This window comes from Pseudophryne corroboree, chromosome 11 (assembly GCF_028390025.1).
Source record: "Pseudophryne corroboree isolate aPseCor3 chromosome 11, aPseCor3.hap2, whole genome shotgun sequence".
NCBI classification, from domain to species: domain Eukaryota; kingdom Metazoa; phylum Chordata; class Amphibia; order Anura; family Myobatrachidae; genus Pseudophryne; species Pseudophryne corroboree.
Window position 1 is genome coordinate 248,438,539 of NC_086454.1, and position 21,265 is coordinate 248,459,803.

The window sequence follows — 21,265 nt, forward strand, 5'->3', positions numbered from 1 at the left end:
ATCTGGAGGATCCGTTGCTCACTGGGCCGCGCATCGGATCGGAAACACAGCCAAAATGCCCGATTTCACCCAATATATCGTCAAAAAAGGGGGGTTGAGGTAGAATACTGCGCGGTATAGACTGTAGCTAGCCTGGGGCTGGTCACAGGGCTCCCCTGTTGGGCCCAAGTCAGAAACAGATGCGTACAAGAAAGGGAGACCACTCCTATTTGGCGCTAGTCAGCTTACATCCACATGAGATACTGTGATATAGCCAAAACTTAATTAAAAATAAGGCATGTGTCAAGTGTAGTAAAAACAAGCTAAAGTTTTAATTTAAACAGACACTTTTTTAAAACATGACCCTTAAATTGAACAAGAGTGAATAACATAGGGAATCCTACCAAGATGGTGGCCGGAGCCGCATGTGTAATATGCAAGGTATACCCGGGAAAGATACCCTGCATAAGGCTCCGGAAGGCGAGAATTCCCTGTGGAATGAACAGAGTCCAAAACAGTCCTTGGCAGTCCGGGGCACTGGTAGGAGCCTTATGCAGGGTCTCTTTCCCGGGTATACCTTGCATATTACACCTGCGGCTCCGGCCACCATCTTGGTAGGATTCCCTATGTTATTTACTCTTGTTCAATTTAAGTGTCATGTTTTAAAAAAGTGTCTGTCACCCAATATATCGGCCCGAATTGGGCTGAAATCGAGCATAATCGTTCTAGTGTATTGGGCCCTTAAGTGCCAGCTCCTGCAGTCCCATCCACAATCCCAGTGTCCCCCATACGGATTCAGAGAAAAGGATTCTATGGTAAGAAACCAAAAATCCACTTATTTCATTAACTTGGAAAACCAGTGAAGCTGGAGAGCTATATCCAGCCCATATAATACAGGTTGAGTCTCCCTTATCCAAAATGCTTGGGACCAGAGGTATTTTGGATATGGGATTGTTCCGTATTTTGGAATAATTGCATACCATAATGAGATATCATGGCGATGGGACCTAAATCTAAGCACAGAATGCATTTATGTTACATATACACCTTATACACACAGCCTAAAGGTCATTTTAGCCAATATTTTTTAGAACTTTGTGCATTAAACAAAGTGTGTCTACATTCACACAATTCATTTATGTTTCATATACACATTATACACACAGCCTGAAGGTCATTTAATACAATATTTTTAATAACTTTGTGTATTAAACAAAGTTTGTGTACATTGAGCCATCCAAAAGCAAATGTTTCACTATCTCAATCTCACTCAAAAAAGTCCGTATTTTGGAATATTCCGTATTTCGGAATATTTGGATATGGGATACTCAACCTGTAATACAAATGATGATAATGATGATGTTATATCATTGTATAGCTTGCAGTGTTTTAACATGTCATTTTCTCCTCACACAATTTGTTTGTCCGTTATTGGGTGACGATTACCAGTATGCACGAGACTGAAATTATAGCTGTATGTTTTACTAAAGCGCTTGTATTGTTTATTTTACACGCAGAAGAGCAAACACCACTGCAAGAAGCACTGAATCAGCTCGTGCGACAGCTGCAAAGGTTAGTCCTGCATGATCACAGCCCTATGGTGGTCATTCCGAGTTGTTCGCTCGTTGCCGATTTTCGCTATATTGCGATTAGTCGCTTAATGCGCATGCGCAAGGTTCGCAGAGCGCATGCGCTTAGTTATTTTACACATAAGTTAGGTATTTTACTCACGGCATAACGAGGAATTGTCATCGTTCTGGTGATCGTTCTGGTGATCGTACTGTGATTGACAGGAAGTGGGTGTTTCTGGGCGGAAACTGGACGTTTTCTGGGCGTGTGCAAAAAAACGCTGGCGTTTCTGGGAAAAACGCGGGAGTGTCTGAAGAAACGGAGGATTGTCTGGGCGAACGCTGGGTGTGTTTGTGACGTCAAACCAGGAACGAAACTGACTGAACTGATCGCAATGGCTGAGTAAGTCTGGAGCTACTCAGAAACTGCTGAAAAATTTCTATTCGCAATTCTGCGAATCTTTTGTTCGCAATTCTGCTAAGCTAAGATACACTCCCAGAGGGCGGCGGCCTACCGTGTGCAATGCTGCTAAAAGCAGCTAGCGAGCGAACAACTCGGAATGAGGGCCAATGTGTGGTTGTACACTCATTTCTGGAATACTTCCCACAGACTATACATTGGCCTCTTTGATGTAGACCGAGCACAGAGTATCGCATAACTTACAACATTTCAGTGTAGTTTCCATGGATTTTTCAAGGCCAATGGATGATGAGCAATGCACTCCACCCAAAGTGATTATAAAGGATATAATATTTTAAATAATAGCCACAGTAAAGCTAATATTTATGAAATGTTTGTGATGTGTGATTTAAATGTATTATTGAAAAAGTTACACGTAAAAATATTGTTTTTCCGCCTGTATGCACAGCTCAAAATGAAATCCACTCTGCAACAGTATCATATGCATCCGGTTTATACCAGGCACATGCCACAGACACTTAGGTCCCACTCATGTTGTAAACCACGTTTCTCTAGCATCCATAAGGGATATTGGGGAAATAGTACGAGGGGGTATAGACGGGGTCCATAGGAGCTGGTGCACTTTAAATTTCTTCAACTGGGTGTGCTGGCTCCTCCCCTCTATGCCCCCTCCCACAGGCAGTTTAGAAAAAAAGTTCCCTCAGGAGAGGATGCAGTTTCTTTTAAAACTTTACTTTCTCTTACGTCCTAGAGGATGCTGGGGACTCCGTAAGGACCATGGGGTATAGACGGGCTCCACATGAGACATGGGCACCTAAAATAACTTTCTAGTATGGTGTGCACTGGCTCCTCCCTCTATGCCCCTCCTCCAGACCTCAGTTAGATCTTGTGCCCAGAGGACATAGGGTGCATTACAGGGAGCTCTCCTGAGTTTTCTGTGAAAATAATTTTGTTAGGTTTTTTATTTTCAGGGAGCTCTGCTGGCAACAGGCTCCCTGCATCGTGGGACTGAGGGGAGAGAAGCAGACCCACTTCTTAAGAGTTTAAGGGCTCTGCTTCTTAGGCTACTGGACACCATTATCTCCAGAGGGAGTCGGAACACAAGTCTCACCCTGGGGTTCGTCCCGGAGCCGCGCCGCCATCCTCCTCACAGGTGCCGGAAAAAAGAAGCCGGGTGAGTATTAGAAAAGAAAGAAGACGTCAGGCGGCAGAAGACTTCAGATCTTCCTGAGGTAAGCGCGCAGCAGTAAGCTGCGTGACATTGCTCCCACATAGCACACACACTCACACACATGGCACTGATGGGTGCAGGGCGCAGGGGGGGCGCCCTGGGCAGCAATAAACCTTGTTTTGGCACAAAAAGATGTTTTCTCATACGTCCTAGAGGATGCTGGGGACTCCAAAAGGACCATGGGGTATAGACGGATCCGCAGGAGCTTGGGCACACTATAGAGACTTAAACTGGGTGTGAACTGGCTCCTCCCTCTATGCCCCTCCTCCAGACCTCAGTTAGACTTTGTGCCCAGGAGTGATGGGACACACACTAGGGGAGCTCTCCTAAGTTTCTCTAAAAGACTTTTGTTAGGTTTCTTATTTTCAGGGAGACCTGCTGGCTACAGGCTCCCTGCATCGTGGGACTGAGGGGAGAGAAGCAGGACTTACTACTTCTTTGTTCAAGGGCTCTGCTTCTCGGCTACTGGACACCATTAGCTCCAGAGGGTTCGATCACTTGGTGCTTGTTCCCGAAGCCACGCCGTCACCCCCCCTCACAGAAGCCAGAAGAAAGAAGTCGGGTGAGTATGAGAAGGGCAGAAGACTTCAGTAACGGAGGTACAGCGGTCGCGCTGCGCTCCATGCTCCCACACACTAATGGCACTCACAGGGTGCAGGGCGCTGGGGGGGGGGGGGGGGAGGGACGCCCTGCTGATTTCTTCTTAAGGCTGGCGTAAAAGCATTTCAAAAGCATTTCAATACCTGGGTATCGTATATCATACCCCCGCCAGCATGTAACTGCGATTACTTCCCCACCGCCGGCTCCCACGGGTGCAGGGCTCTGGGGGAGGGGGCGCCCTGGGCAGACATTTTAAACTTATATCAGTGACTCTCTGGCGGTGCCGGGGCTCTGTGTCCCAGACGCCCGCCAGCAGGGGGTAGCGCACTACGCGCCATTTCTTCCCCGCCGCCGAATCTCACGGGTGCAGGGCGCTGGGGGGGGGGGGGGGAGCGCCCTGGGCAGCATATTACAAGTGACAGCATATTACAAGTGATTTGTTATGCTGGCGGTGCGGGGCTCCATGTCCCGGCCCCCGCCAGCGTGTGGTAGCGCACTGCGCGCCATTTTCCCACCGCTGCCGGCTCCATGGGTGCAGGGCGCTGGGGGGGAGCGCCCTGGGCAGCATTTGTTGAATCATCCCGGGCGGGTGTCTTCACCCCGCCAGGGCACCGCAGTGTGCACGCATCGCTCCCACACACCAACTTTTTCCGCGGGGGGGGGGCCTGGGTTGCGTTTTTTGTACATATAGGGGTGTATACAGGGGGTTAATCCCTGTATATGAGCCCCAGCTCAAATTTAAGGTTATGTATATGTTTGAGCAGGCTTAAGCGCTCCGGGAAGGGGCGGAGTTTAGCCCTCATAGAGTCAGCGCCATTTTCCTCAGATCCCCGCGAAGGGGGGGCGGGGGGGAGACAGTGTTTTAATGCTATATGGTGGTCATATAGCATTATGTTTTATAATGGCCGCATAATCACTCTTTTATATTACATAAATTCACTGTTTCCCTCTATTGGTTAGTCGACGTGGGCAGGTGTGAGCGTTTTGTCATAAGCTGCTGTGGGGATAACTGTCGGCGTCGCTTGAAAAAGGCTAATAAAAAGCCGAAACTTTGCTAAGTGAAGCAAGGCTGTTGGAATCATTTATTTGGTTGAGCAAGTCCGCAGAGTGCCGTATTCTTGGACTATATTCTGACTTTTACCAATGTGCACCGCGGCGGGATAACATAAGTGTGAGTGCCGGTTATATGTTTGAGATATAGATATATATAGATATATTTCTCTGACGTCCTAGTGGATGCTGGGAACTCCGTAAGGACCATGGGGAATAGCGGCTCCGCAGGAGACTGGGCACAAAAGTAAAGCTTTAGGACTACCTGGTGTGCACTGGCTCCTCCCCCTATGACCCTCCTCCAAGCCTCAGTTAGATTTTTGTGCCCGACCGAGAAGGGTGCACACTAGGGGCTCTCCTGAGCTCTTAGTGAAAGTTTAGTTTTAGGTTTTTTATTTTCAGTGAGACCTGCTGGCAACAGGCTCACTGCATCGAGGGACTAAGGGGAGAAGAAGCGAACTCACCTGCGTGCAGAGTGGATTGGGCTTCTTAGGCTACTGGACACCATTAGCTCCAGAGGGACCGAACACAGGCCCAGCCTCGGAGTCCGGTCCCAGAGCCGCGCCGCCGGCCCCCTTACAGAGCCAGAAGCAAGAAGAGGTCCGGAAAATCGGCGGCAGAAGACATCCTGTTTTCACCAAGGTAACGCACAGCACTGCAGCTGTGCGCCATTGCTCCTCAGCACACTTCACACTCCGGTCACTGAGGGTGCAGGGCGCTAGGGGGGGGCGCCCTGAGCAGCAATAGAAACACCTTGGCTGGCGAAAATACATCACATATAGCCCCCAGGGCTATATGGATGAATTTTAACTTCTGCCAGATTCCACATAAAAGCGGGAGAAAAGGCCGCCGAGAAGGGGGCGGAGCCTATCTCCTCAGCACACAGGCGCCATTTTCCTTCACAGCTCCGCTGAAAGGACGTCTCCCTAACTCTCCCCTGCAGTCCTGCACTACAGAAACAGGGTAAAAAAGAGAGGGGGGCACTAATTGGCATAATAATTACAAATAGCAGCTATAAGGGGGAAAAACACTTATTTAAGGTTATCCCTGTGTATATATATATATAGCGCTCTGGTGTGTGCTGGCATACTCTCCCTCTGTCTCCCCAAAGGGCTAGTGGGGTCCTGTCCTCTGTCAGAGCATTCCCTGTGTGTGTGCTGTGTGTCGGTACGTTGTGTCGACATGTATGAGGAGGAAAATGATGTGGAGGCGGGGCAATTGCCTATAATAGAGATGTCACCCCCTAGGGAGTCGACACCTGAGTGGATGATCTTATGGAAGGAATTACGTGACAGTGTCAGCTCTTTGCAAAAAACAGTTGACGACATAAGACAGCCGGCTACTCAGCTTGTGCCTGTCCAGGCGTCTCAAAAGCCATCAGGGGCTCTAAAACGCCCGTTACCTCAGATGGTAGATACAGACGTCGACACGGATACTGACTCCAGTGTCGACGGGGAAGAGACAAACGTGACTTCCAGTAGGGCCACACGTTACATGATTGAGGCAATGAAAAATGTTTTACATATTTCTGATAATACTAATACCACTAAAAAGGGTATTATGTTCGGTGAGAAAAAACTACCTGTAGTTTTTCCTGAATCTGAGGAATTAAATGAGGTGTGTGATGATGCGTGGGTTTCCCCCGATAAAAAACTGATAACTCCTAAAAAATTATTGGCATTATATCCTTTCCCGCCAGAGATTAGGGCGCGTTGGGAAACACCCCCTAGGGGGGATAAAGCGCTCACACGCTTGTCAAAACAAGGGCTCTACCCTCTCCTGAGACGGCCGCCCTTAAGGATCCTGCTGATAGAAAGCAGGAAGGTATCCTAAAATGTATTTACACACATACTGGTGTTATACTGCGACCGGCAATCGCCTCAGCCTGGATGTGCAGTGCTGGTTTGGCTTGGTCGGATTCCCTGACTGAAAATATTGATACCCTAGACAGGGACAGTATATTACTGACTATAGAGCATTTAAAAGATGCATTTCTATATATGCGTGATGCACAGCGGGATATTTGCCGACTGGCATCAAGAGTAAGTGCGCTGTCCATTTCTGCCAGAAGAGGGTTATGGACGCGACAGTGGTCAGGTGATGCGTATTCCAAACGGCATATGGAAGTATTGCCTTATAAAGGGGAGGAGTTATTTGGGGTAGGTCTGTCAGATCTGGTGGCCATGGCAACAGCTGGGAAATCCACATTTTTACCCCAGGTCGCCTCTCAACATAAGAAGACGCCGTATTATCAGGCGCAGTCCTTTCGTCCCCATAAGGGCAAGCGAGCAAAAGGCTCCTCATTTCTGCCCCGGGGCAGAGGAAGGGGAAAAAGGCTGCAACAGACAGCAAATCCCCAAGAACAGAAGCCCTCTCCCGCTTCTGCCAAGTCCTCAGCATGACGCTGGGGCTTTACAAGCGGACTTAGGCACGGTGGGGGCACGTCTCAAGAATTTCAGCGCGCAGTGGGCTCACTCGCAGGTAGACCCCTGGGTCCTTCAGGTGGTATCTCAGGGGTACAAATTGGAATTCGAGACACCTCCCCCTCGCCGGTTCCTAAAGTCTGCTTTACCGACGTCTCCCTCCGACAGGGAGGCGGTATTGGAGGCCATTCACAAGCTGTATTCTCAGCAGGTGATAATCAAGGTACCCCTCCTGCAACAGGGCAAGGGGTATTACTCAACGCTGTTTGTGGTACCGAAGCCGGACGGCTCGGTGAGACCTATTTTAAATCTGAAATCTTTGAACACTTATATACAAAGGTTCAAGTTCAAGATGGAGTCACTCAGAGCAGTGATCGCGAACCTGGAAGAAGGGGACTATATGGTGTCTCTGGACATCAAGGATGCTTACCTCCTTGTCCCAATTTACCCTTCTCACCAAGGGTACCTCAGGTTTGTGGTACAGAACTGTCACTATCAGTTTCAGACGCTGCCGTTTGGATTGTCCACGGCACCCCGGGTCTTTACCAAGGTAATGGCCGAAATGATGATACTTCTTCGAAGAGAAGGCGTCTTAATTATCCCTTACTTGGACGATCTCCTGATAAGGGCAAGATCCAAGGAACGGTTAGTAGTCGGAGTAGCACTATCTCAAGTAGTGTTACGACAGCACGGGTGGATTCTAAATATCCCAAAATCACAGCTGATTCCGACGACACGTCTGCTGTTCCTAGGGATGATTCTGGACACAGTTCAGAAAAAGGTGTTTCTTCCGGAAGAAAAAGCCAGGGAGTTATCAGAGTTAGTCAGAAACCTCCTGAAACCAGACCGGGTCTCAGTGCATCAATGCACAAGGGTCCTGGGAAAAATGGTGGCTTCCTACGAAGCGATTCCATTCGGCAGATTCCACTCAAGAACATTTCAGTGGGATCTGCTGGACAAATGGTCCGGATCGCATCTTCACATGCATCAGCGGATAACCCTGTCCCCAAGGACAAGAGTGTCTCTCCTGTGGTGGTTGCAGAGTGCTCATCTTCTAGAGGGCCGCAGATTCGGCATTCAGGACTGGATCCTGGTGACCACGGATGCCAGCCTGAGAGGTTGGGGAGCAGTCACACAGGGAAAAAATTTCCAGGGCTTGTGGTCAAGCATGGAAACGTCACTTCACATAAATATCCTGGAACTAAGGGCCATTTACAATGCTCTAAGCCAAGCAAGACCTCTGCTTCAGGGTCAGCCGGTGTTGATCCAGTCGGACAACATCACGGCAGTCGCCCGCGTAAACAGACAGGGCGGCACGAGAAGCAGGAGGGCAATGGCAGAAGCTGCAAGGATTCTTCGCTGGGCGGAAAATCATGTGATAGCACTGTCAGCAGTGTTCATTCCGGGAGTGGACAACTGGGAAGCAGACTTCCTCAGCAGACACGACCTCCACCCGGGAGAGTGGGGACTTCATCCAGAAGTCTTCCACATGATTGTAAACCGTTGGGAAAAACCAAAGGTGGACATGATGGCGTCCCGCCTCAACAAAAACTAGACCGGTATTGCGCCAGGTCAAGGGACCCTCAGGCAATAGCTGTGGACGCTCTGGTAACACCGTGGGTGTACCAGTCAGTGTATGTGTTCCCTCCTCTGCCTCTCATACCCAAGGTACTGAGAATCATAAGAAGGAGAGGAGTAAGGACTATACTCGTGGCTCCGGATTGGCCAAGAAGGACTTGGTACCCGGAACTTCAAGAGATGCTCACAGAGGAACCGTGGCCTCTACCTCTAAGAAGGGATCTGCTCCAGCAGGGACCCTGTCTGTTCCAAGACTTACCGCGGCTGCGTTTGACGGCATGGCGGTTGAACACCGGATCCTGAAGGAAAAAGGCATTCCGGATGAAGTCATCCCTACCCTGATCAAAGCCAGGAAGGATGTAACCGCACAACATTATCACCGTATTTGGCGTAAATATGTTGCGTGGTGCGAGGCCAGGAAGGCCCCTACAGAGGAATTTCAACTGGGTCGTTTCCTTCATTTCCTGCAAACAGGACTGTCTATGGGCCTAAAATTAGGGTCCATTAAGGTTCAAATTTCGGCCCTGTCAATTTTCTTCCAGAAAGAACTGGCTTCAGTTCCTGAAGTTCAGACGTTTGTCAAGGGGGTACTGCATATACAACCTCCTTTTGTGCCTCCAGTGGCACCTTGGGATCTCAATGTAGTTTTGGGGTTCCTAAAATCACATTGGTTTGAACCACTCACCACTGTGGACTTAAAATATCTCACATGGAAAGTGGTAATGCTGTTGGCCCTGGCTTCAGCCAGGCGTGTCTCAGAATTGGCGGCTTTATCCTATAAAAGCCCTTACCTAATTTCTCTGACGTCCTAGTGGATGCTGGGACTCCGTAAGGACCATGGGGATATAGCGGCTCCGCAGGAGACAGGGCACAAAATAAAAGCTTAAGGATCAGGTGGTGTGCACTGGCTCCTCCCCCTATGACCCTCCTCCAAGCCTCAGTTAGATTTTTGTGCCCGGCCGAGAAGGGTGCAATCTAGGTGGCTTTCCTGAGCTGCTTAGAATAAAAGTTTAGTTAGGTTTTTTTATTTTCAGTGAGTCCTGCTGGCAACAGGCTCACTGCATCGTGGGACTAAGGGGAGAAGAAACGGACTCACCTGAGTGCAGAGTGGATCGGGTTTCTTAGGCTACTGGACACTAGCTCCAGAGGGACGATCACAGGTTCAGCCTGGATGGGTCACCGGAGCCGCGCCGCCGTCCCCCTTACAGAGCCAGAAGAGACGAAGAGGTCCGGTGAAATCGGCGGCAGAAGACATCCTGTCTTCAGACTAAGGTAGCGCACAGCACCGCAGCTGTGCGCCATTGCTCTCAGCACACTTCACACTCCGGTCACTGAGGGTGCAGGGCGCTGGGGGGGGAGCGCCCTGAGACGCAATATAACAGAATACCTTAGGTGGCAAAACAGAATACATCACATATAGCTCCTGGGCTATATGGATGTATTTTAATCCCCTGCCATTTTACACAAAAAAGCGGGAGATAGGCTCCGCCCCTTCACGACGTCCTTATCTCCTCAGCACACAAGCGCCATTTTCCCTCACAGCTCCGCTGGAAGGACGGCTCCCTGACTCTCCCCTGCAGTCCTGCTTCAGAATCAGGGTAAAAAAGAGAAGGGGGGGCATTGTTGGCAGCAAATAACAATAATTAACAGCAGCTATAAGGGAATAACACTTATATAAGGTTATCCCTGTATATATATATAGCGCTGGGTGTGTGCTGGCAGACTCTCCCTCTGTCTCTCCAAAGGGCTAAGTGGGGTCCTGTCCTCTATCAGAGCATTCCCGGTGTGTGTGTGCTGTGTGTCGGTACGCGTGTGTCGACATGTATGAGGAGGAAAATTATGTGGAGGCGGAGCAGTTGCCTGCGTTGGTGATGTCACCCCCTAGGGAGTCGACACCTGACTGGATGATTGTATTTAAACAATTAAGTGATAATGTCAGCAATTTGCAAAAAACTGTTGACGACATGAGACAGCCGGCAAATCAGTTAGTGCCTGTCCAGGCGTCTCAGACACCGTCAGGGGCGCTAAAACGCCCGTTACCTCAGTGGGTCGACATAGACCCTGACACAGATACTGAGTCTAGTGTCGACGGTGACGAGACAAACGTAATGTCCAGTAGGGCCACACGTTACATGATCACGGCAATGAAAGAGGCATTGAACCTTTCTGACACTACAAGTACCACAAAGAAGGGTATTATGTGGGGTGAGAAAAAACTACCAATATTTTTTCCTGAGTCAGAGGAAATAAATGAGGTGTGTGAAAAAGCGTGGGTTTCTCCCGATAAAAAAACAGCTAATTTCTAAAAAATTATTAGCATTATATCCTTTCCCGCCAGAGGTTAGGGCGCGTTGGGAAACACCCCCTAGGGTAGATAAGGCGCTCACACGTTTATCTAAACAAGTAGCATTACCGTCTCCTGATACGGCTACCCTCAAAGAACCAGCTGATAGAAGGCTGGAAAATATCCTAAAAAGTATATACACACATACTGGTGTTATACTGCGACCAGCAATCGCCTCAGCCTGGATGTGCAGTGCTGGAGTCGCATGGTCGGATTCCCTGACTGAGAATATTGATACCCTGGATAGGGACAATATTTTGTTAACTATAGAACATTTAAAGGATGCATTATTAATATGCGTGATGCACAGAGGGATATTTGCACCCTGGCATCAAGAGTAAGTGCTATGTCCATCTCTGCCAGAAGAGCGTTGTGGACGCGACAGTGGTCAGGGGATGCGGATTCCAAACGGCACATGGAAGTATTGCCGTATAAAGGGGAGGAGTTATTTGGGGCTGGTCTATCGGACCTGGTGGCCACGGCAACGGCTGGAAAATCCACCTTTTTACCCCAGGTCACTCCACATCAGCAGAAAAAGACACCGTCTTTTCAATTTCAGTCCTTTCGTTCCCATAAGTACAAGCGAGCAAAAGGCCACTCCTTTCTGCCCCGGGGCAGAGGAAGAGGAAAAAGACTGCACCATGCAGCCGCTTCCCAAGAGCAGAAGCCCTCCCCTGCTTCTGCCAAGTCTTCAGCATGACGCTGGGGCTTTACAAGCAGACTCAGATATGGTGGGGGCCCGTCTCAAAAATTTCAACGCGCAGTGGGCTCACTCGCAAGTGGATCCCTGGATTCTACAGGTAGTATCGCAGGGGTACAAACTGGAATTCGAGGCGTTTCCCCCTCATCGTTTCCTGAAGTCTGCTTTACCAAAGTCTCCCTCCGACAGGGAGGCAGTTCTAGAAGCCATTCACAAGCTGTATTCCCAGCAGGTGATAATCAAGGTACCCCTCCTGCAACAAGGAAAGGGGTATTATTCCACGCTGTTTGTGGTACCGAAGCCGGACGGCTCGGTGAGACCAATTTTAAATCTGAAATCCTTGAACACTTACATAAAAAGGTTCAAATTCAAGATGGAGTCACTCAGAGCAGTGATAGCGAACCTGGAAGAAGGGGACTATATGGTGTCTCTGGACATCAAAGATGCTTATCTCCACGTCCCGATATACCCTTCTCACCAAGGGTACCTCAGGTTTGTAGTACTAAACTGTCATTATCAGTTTCAGACGCTGCCGTTTGGATTGTCCACGGCACCTCGGGTCTTTACCAAGGTAATGGCCGAAATGATGATTCTTCTACGAAGAAAAGGCATTTCAATTATCCCTTACTTGGACGATCTCCTGATAAGGGCAAGATCCAGGGAACAGTTAGAAGTCGGAGTAGCACTATCTCAGGTAGTGTTACGTCAGCACGGGTGGATTCTAAATATTCCAAAATCGCAGCTGATTCCAACGACACGTCTACTGTTCCTAGGAATGATTCTGGACACAGTCCAGAAGAAGGTGTTTCTCCCGGAGGAGAAGGCCAGGGAGTTATCCGAGCTAGTCAGGAACCTCCTAAAACCAGGACAGGTCTCAGTGCATCAGTGCACGAGGGTCCTGGGGAAAATGGTGGCTTCTTACGAAGCGATTCCATGCAAGAACATTTCAGTGGGATCTACTGGACAAATGGTCCGGATCGCATCTGCAGATGCATCAGCGGATAACCCTGTCGCCAAGGACAAGGGTGTCTCTCCTGTGGTGGCTGCAGAGTGCTCATCTACTAGAGGGCCGCAGATTTGGCATTCAGGATTGGATCCTGGTAACCACGGATGCCAGCCTGAGAGGCTGGGGAGCAGTCACACAGGGAAGGAATTTCCAGGGCCTGTGGTCAAGCTTGGAAACGTCTCTTCATATAAACATTCTGGAACTAAGGGCCATTTACAATGCCCTAAGTCAAGCAAAACCTCTGCTTCAGGGTCAGGCGGTGTTGATCCAATCGGACAACATCACGTCAGTCGCCCACGTAAACAGACAGGGCGGCACGAGAAGCAGGAGGGCAATGGCAGAAGCTGCAAGGATTCTTCGCTGGGCGGAAAATCATGTGATAGCACTGTCAGCAGTATTCATTCCGGGAGTGGACAACTGGGAAGCAGACTTCCTCAGCAGACACGACCTTCACCCGGGAGAGTGGGGACTTCACCCAGAAGTCTTCCACCTGATTGTAAACCGTTGGGAAAAACCAAAGGTGGACATGATGGCGTCACGTCTAAACAAAAAACTGGACAGATATTGCGCCAGGTCAAGGGACCCTCAGGCAATAGCAGTGGACGCTCTGGTAACGCCGTGGGTGTACCAGTCAGTGTATGTGTTCCCTCCTCTGCCTCTCATACCAAAAGTACTGAGAATCATAAGAAGGAGAGGAGTAAGAACTATACTCGTGGTTCCGGATTGGCCAAGACGGACTTGGTACCCGGAACTTCAAGAGATGCTCACGGACGAACCGTGGCCTCTACCTCTAAGAAAGGACCTGCTACTGCAGGGGCCTTGTCTGTTCCAAGACTTACCGCGGCTGCGTTTGACGGCATGGCGGTTGAACGCCGGATCCTGAGGGAAAAAGGCATTCCAGAAGAAGTCATCCCTACTCTGGTCAAAGCCAGGAAGGACGTAACCGCAAAACATTATCACCGCATTTGGCGTAAATATGTTGCGTGGTGTGAGGCCAAGAAGGCCCCTACAGAGGAATTTCAACTGGGTCGTTTCCTTCATTTCCTGCAAACAGGACTGTCTATGGGCCTAAAATTAGGGTCCATTAAGGTTCAAATTTCGGCCCTGTCGATTTTCTTCCAGAAAGAACTGGCTTCAGTACCTGAAGTTCAGACATTTGTAAAAGGGGTGCTGCACATACAGCCTCCTTTTGTGCCTCCAGTGGCACCTTGGGATCTCAATGTGGTGTTGAGTTTTCTAAAGTCACATTGGTTTGAACCACTTTCCACTGTGGACTTAAAATATCTCACATGGAAGGTGTCGATGCTGTTAGCCTTGGCTTCAGCCAGGCGTGTGTCAGAATTGGCGGCTTTATCATATAAAAGCCCTTACTTGATATTTCATTCTGACAGGGCGGAATTGAGGACTCGTCCTCAATTTCTACCTAAGGTGGTTTCTGCATTTCACATGAACCAACCTATTGTGGTACCTGCGGCTACCAGGGACTTAGAGGACTCTAAGTTGCTTGACGTTGTCAGGGCCTTGAAAATATGTTTCCAGGACGGCTGGAGTCAGAAAATCTGACTCGCTGTTTATCCTGTATGCACCCAACAAGCTGGGTGCTCCTGCTTCTAAGCAGACGATTGCTCGTTGGATTTGTAGTACAATTCAGCTTGCACATTCTGTGGCAGGATTGCCACAGCCAAAATCAGTAAAAGCCCATTCCACAAGGAAGGTGGGCTCATCTTGGGCGGCTGCCCGAGGGGTCTCGGCTTTACAACTTTGCCGAGCAGCTACTTGGTCAGGGGCAAACACGTTTGCTAAATTCTACAAATTTGATACCCTGGCTGAGGAGGACCTGGAGTTCTCTCATTCGGTGCTGCAGAGTCATCCGCACTCTCCCGCCCGTTTGGGAGCTTTGGTATAATCCCCATGGTCCTTACGGAGTCCCAGCATCCACTAGGACGTCAGAGAAAATAAGATTTTACTTACCGATAAATCTATTTCTCGTAGTCCGTAGTGGATGCTGGGCGCCCATCCCTAGTGCGGATTGTCTGCAATACTTGTATATAGTTATTGTTACAAAAAATTCGGGTTATTATTGTTGTGAGCCATCTTTTCAGAGGCTCCTTTGCGTTTATCATACTGTTAACTGGGTTCAGATCACAAGTTGTACGGTGTGATTGGTGTGGCTGGTATGAGTCTTACCCGGGATTCAATATCCTTCCTTATTATGTACGCTCGTCCGGGCACAGTATCCTAACTGAGGCTTGGAGGAGGGTCATAGGGGGAGGAGCCAGTGCACACCACCTGATCCTTAAGCTTTTATTTTGTGCCCTGTCTCCTGCGGAGCCGCTATATCCCCATGGTCCTTACGGAGTCCCAGCATCCACTACGGACTACGAGAAATAGATTTATCGGTAAGTAAAACATATATTTTCAGGGCCCTGACTACGTCCAGCAACTTGGAGTCCTCCAAGTCCCTAGTAGCCACAGGTACCACAATAGGCTGGTTCAGGTGAAACGCTGAAACCACCTTAGGGAGAAATTGAGGACGAGTCCTCAATTCTGCCCTGTCCGAATGAAAAAATAAGATTTCCAGGACGGCTGGAGTCAGGAAATCTGACTCGCTGTTTATCCTGTATGCACCCAACAAGCTGGGTGCTCCTGCTTCTAAGCAGACTATTGCTCGCTGGATTTGTAGTACAATTCAGCTTGCACATTCTGTGGCAGGCCTGCCACAGCCAAAATCTGTGAAAGCCCATTCCACAAGGAAGGTGGGCTCATCTTGGGCGGCTACCCGAGGGGTCTCGGCGTTACAACTTTGCCGAGCAGCTACTTGGTCAGGGGCAAACACGTTTGCTAAATTCTACAAATTTGATACCCTGGCTGAGGAGGACCTGGAGTTCTCTCATTCGGTGCTGCAGAGTCATCCGCACTCTCCCGCCCGTTTGGGAGCTTTGGTATAATCCCCATGGTCCTTACGGAGTTACCAGCATCCACTAGGACGTCAGAGAAAATAAGAATTTACTTACCGATAATTCTATTTCTCGTAGTCCGTAGTGGATGCTGGGCGCCCATCCCAAGTGCGGATTGTCTGCAATACTTGTACATAGTTATTGTTACAAAAATCGGGTTATTATTGTTGTGAGCCATCTTTCCAGAGGCTCCTCTGTTATCATGCTGTTAACTGGGTTCAGATCACAGGTTATACGGTGTGGCTGGTATGAGTCTTACCCGGGATTCAAAATCCTTCCTTATTGTGTACGCTCGTCCGGGCACAGTATCCTAACTGAGGCTTGGAGGAGGGTCATAGGGGGAGGAGCCAATGCACACCAGGTAGTCCTAAAGCTTTACTTTTGTGCCCAGTCTCCTGCGGAGCCGCTATTCCCCATGGTCCTTACGGAGTTCCCAGCATCCACTACGGACTACGAGAAATAGAATTATCGGTAAGTAAATTCTTATTATTTATATATATATATATATATATATATATATATATATATATATATATATATATATATATATATTTCTCTGACGTCCTAGTGGATGCTGGGAACTCCGTAAGGACCATGGGGAATAGCGGGCTCCGAAGGAGGCTGGGCACTCTAGAAAGATTTATGACTACCTGGTGTGCACTGGCTCCTCCCACTATGACCCTCCTCCAAGCCTCAGTTAGATTTTGTGCCCGGCCGAGGTTGGATGCACACTAGGGGCTCTCCTGAGCCTTTAGAAAGAAAGATAGAAATTAGGTTTTTTATTTTCAGTGAGACCTGCTGGCAACAGGCTCACTGCAGCGAGGGACTAAGGGGAGAAGAAGCGAACCTGCCTGCTTGCAGCCAGCTTGGGCTTCTTATGCTACTGGACACCATTAGCTCCAGAGGGATCGACCGCAGGCCCAGTCCTTGGTGTTCGGTCCCGGAGCCGCGCCGCCGTCCCCCTTACAAAGCCAGAAGCAAGAAGAGGTCCGGAAAATCGGCGGCAGAAGACATCAGTCTTCACCAAGGTAGCGCACAGCACTGCAGCTGTGCGCCATTGCTCCTCACACACACTTCACACTCCGGTCACTGAGGGTGCAGGGCGCTGGGGGGGGGGCGCCCTGAGAAGCAATAATAACACCTTGGCTGGCAAAAATACCACAATATATAGCCCTAGAGGCTATATATGTGGAAAATACCCCTGCCAGAATATAGGAAAAAGCGGGAGAATAGTCCGCGGAAAAGGGGCGGAGCTATCTCCCTCAGCACACTGGCGCCATTTCTCCTTCACAGTATAGCTGGAAGGAAGCTCCTGGCTCTCCCCTGCAGTCTACACTACAGAAAAGGGTAAAAAAGAGAGGGGGGGCACTAAATTTAGGCGCAGTATACAATTATATAGAAAAAGCAGCTATAGGGGACATAACTCAGTTAGTCCCTGCAATATATAGCGCTCTGGTGTGTGCTGGCATACTCTCACTCTGTCCCCCCAATGGGCTTTTGTGGGTCCTGTCCTCTGTTGGAGCATTCCCTGTGTGTGTGTGCGGTGTGTCGGTACGGCTGTGTCGACATGTTTGATGAGGATAATGATGTGGAGACGGAGCAGATGCCTTTAGAAGGGATGTCACCCCCTGCGGGGCAGACACCTGAGTGGTTGAGCTTATGGAAAGAAATGAGTGCACGTATAGACTCCTTACATAAGAAATTTGACGACATGCCAAATGTGGGACAGCCGACTTCTCAGCTCGTGCCTGTCCAGGCGTCGCACAGGTCATCAGGGGCTCTAAAACGCCCGCTACCTCAGACCGCAGACCCAGATGTCGACACTGATACTGACACCAGTGTCGACGACGATGAGTCTAACCTGATGCCCACTAAGGCCATTCACTGCATGATTGAGGCAATGAAAGAGGTGTTACACATTTCTGATATAAATACAGGTACCACTAAAAAGGGTATTATGTTTGGGGAGAAGAAACTACCCGTAGTTTTTCCCCCATCAGATGAATTAAATGAAGTATGTGAAGAAGCGTGGGCTTTCCCTGATAAAAAATTGGTAATTCCTAAGAAGGTACTAATGGCGTTCCCTTTCCCGCCAGAGGATAGGTCACGTTGGGAAACACCTCCTAAGGTGGATAAAGCGCTTACACGTTTGTCTAAAAAGGTGGCACTACCATCTCCGGATACGGCCGCCCTCAAGGAACCTGCTGATAGAAAGCAGGAGGCGATCCTGAAGTCTGTATATACACACTCAGGCATTATACTTAGGCCAGCTATTGCGTCAGCTTGGATGTGCAGTGCTGCCGCTGCGTGGTCAGATAAACTGTCAGATTGACACATTAGACAGGGACACGATCCTGCTAACCATAGACCATATCAAAGACTCAGTCTTATATATGAGAGATGCACAGAGGGAAATCTGCTGACTGGCATCTAAAGTAAGTGCATTGTCCATTTCTGCTAGGAGAGGCTTATGGACTCGCCAGTGGACAGGAGATGCAGATTCTAAAAGGCACATGGAAGTGTTGCCATATAAGGGTGAGGAATTATTTGGGGATGGTCTCTCGGACCTAGTTTCCACAGCAACGTCTGGGAAGTCAGCATTTTTACCCCATGTCCCCTCACAGCCTAAGAAGGCGCCGTTTTATCAGGTTGTCCTTTCGGACCCAGAAAAACAGGCGTGGAAAAGGCGGGTCTTTTCTGTCCAGAGGCAGAGGTAGGGGAAAAAGGCTGCAACAAACAGCAGGTTCCGAGGAGCAAAAGTCCTCCCCCGCTTCTTCTTCCAAGTCCGCCGCATGACGGTGGGGCTCCACAGGCGGAGCCAGGTACGGTGGGGGGCCGCCTCAAGAATTTCAGCGATCAGTGGGCTCGCTCACAGGTGGATCCCTGGATCCTTCAAATAGTATCTCAGGGGTACAAACTGGAATTCGAGGCGTCTCCACCCCACCGGTTCCTAAAATCTGCCTTGCCGATTGCTCCCTTAGACAGGGAGGCGGTGCTAGCGGCAATTCACAAGCTGTATTCCCAGCAGGTGATAATCAAGGTACCCCTACTTCAACAAGGCCGGGGTTACTATTCCACACTATTTGTGGTACCGAAACCGGACGGTTCGGTGAGACCCATTTTAAATTTGAAATCCTTGAACACATACATAAAAAAATTCAAGTTCAAGATGGAATCGCTCAGGGCGGTTATTGCAAGCCTGGACGAGGGGGATTACATGGTATCCCTGGACATCAAGGATGCTTACTTGCATGTCCCCATTTACCATTCTCACCAGGAGTACCTCAGATTTGTGGTACAGGATTGCCATTACCAATTCCAGACGCTGCCGTTTGGACTGTCCACGGCACCGAGGGTATTTACCAAGGTTATGGCGGAAATGATGATACTCCTTCGAAAAAAGGGAGTTTTAATTATCCCGTACTTGGACGATCTCCTAATAAAAGCGAGGTCCAAGGAACAGTTGTTGGTGGGAGTAGCACTATCTCAGGAGGTGCTGCACCAGCACGGCTGGATTCTGAATATCCCAAAGTCACAGCTGGTTCCGACGACACGGCTACTGTTCCTGGGTATGATTCTGGATACAGTCCAGAAAAAAGTGTTTCTCCCGGAGGAGAAAGCCAGAGAGTTGTCATCTCTAGTTCGAGACCTCCTGAAACCAAAACAGGTATCAGTGCATCGCTGCACGCGGGTCCTGGGAAAGATGGTGGCTTCTTACGAAGCAATTCCCTTCGGCAGGTTCCATGCCAGAATCTTTCAGTGGGACCTGTTGGACCAGTGGTCCGGATCGCATCTTCAGATGCATCGCTTAATAACCCTGTCTCCAAGAACCAGGGTGTCTCTACTGTGGTGGCTGCAGAGTGCCCATCTTCTAGAGGGCCGCAGGTTCGGCATACAGGACTGGGTCCTGGTGACCACGGATGCCAGCCTTCGAGGCTGGGGGGCAGTCACAAAGGGAAGAAACTTCCAAGGACTATGGTCGAGTCAGGAGACTTCCCTTCACATAAATATTCTGGAACTAAGGGCCATCTACAATGCCCTAAGTCAAGCAAAATCCCTGCTCCTACACCAGCCGGTGCTGATCCAGTCAGACAACATCACGGCAGTCGCCCATGTAAATCGACAGGGCGGCACAAGAAGCAGGATGGCGATGACAGAAGCCACAAGAATTCTCCGATGGGCGGAGAATCATGTACTAGCACTGTCAGCAGTGTTCATTCCGGGAGTGGACAACTGGGAAGCAGACTACCTCAGCAGACACGACCTCCACCCGGGAGAGTGGGGACTTCATCCAGAAGTCTTCCAGATGCTGGTAAACCGTTGGGAAAAACCACAGGTGGACATGATGGCGTCCCGCCTCAACAAAAAGTTAAAAAGATATTGCGCCAGGTCAAGGGACCCTCAGGCGATAGCTGTGGACGCTCTAGTGACACCGTGGGTGTACCAGTCGGTTTATGTGTTCCCCCCTCTGCCTCTCATACCAAAGGTATTGAGAATAATAAGAAAGCGAGGAGTAAACACAATTCTCGTGGTTCCGGATTGGCCAAGACGAGCGTGGTACCCGGAACTTCAAGAGATGCTCTCAGAGGACCCGTGGCCTCTACCGCTCAGACAGGACCTGCTACAGCAGGGGCCCTGTCTGTTCCAAGACTTACCGCGGCTGCGTTTGACGGCATGGCGGTTGAACACCGGATCCTGAAGGAAAAGGGTATTCCGGAAGAAGTCATTCCTACGCTTATTAAGGCCAGGAAAGATGTTACGGCAAAGCATTATCACCGCATATGGCGGAAATATGTTGCATGGTGCGAGGCAAAAAAGGCCCCTACAGAGGAATTTCAGCTGGGTCGATTTCTGCATTTCCTGCAAGCAGGAGTGAATATGGGCCTAAAGCTAGGCTCCATTAAAGTACAGATCTCGGCTCTGTCGATTTTCTTTCAAAAAGAACTAGCTTCAGTACCTGAAGTTCAGACATTTGTGAAAGGAGTGCTGCATATTCAGCCCCCGTTTGTGCCCCTTGTGGCACCTTGGGATCTCAACGTGGTGTTGAGTTTCTTAAAATCACATTGGTTTGAGCCACTTAAAACCGTGGATCTAAAATATCTCACGTGGAAAGTGGTCATGTTATTGGCCTTGGCTTCAGCCAGGCGAGTGTCAAAATTGGCGGCTTTATCATGTAAAAGCCCTTATCTGATTTTCCATATGGATAGGGCAGAATTGAGGACTCGTCCCCAGTTTCTACCTAAGGTGGTGTCAGCGTTTCACCTGAACCAGCCTATTGTGGTGCCTGCGGCTACTAAGGATTTGGAGGACTCCAAGTTGCTAGACGTTGTCAGGGCCCTGAAAATTTATGTTTCCAGGACGGCTCAGTTGTTTTTCATACTGTCAAACTGGATATAGTATGTACAGTG

At 49.4% G+C, this 21,265-nt stretch overlaps 1 protein-coding gene across 3 annotated transcripts in view; it reads left to right on the forward strand.

Annotated features, from left to right (window-relative positions):
• The window catches only part of BRD7 (bromodomain containing 7), a 159,150-nt gene that overhangs the window by 41,846 nt on the left and 96,039 nt on the right, over positions 1–21,265 (forward strand). For all 3 annotated transcript variants that reach the window (XM_063945340.1, XM_063945341.1, XM_063945342.1), the window contains exon 4: positions 1,497–1,551. In XM_063945340.1, coding sequence (XP_063801410.1) covers positions 1,497–1,551 — 55 coding nt within the window. The remainder of the gene's footprint in view (positions 1–1,496; positions 1,552–21,265) is intronic.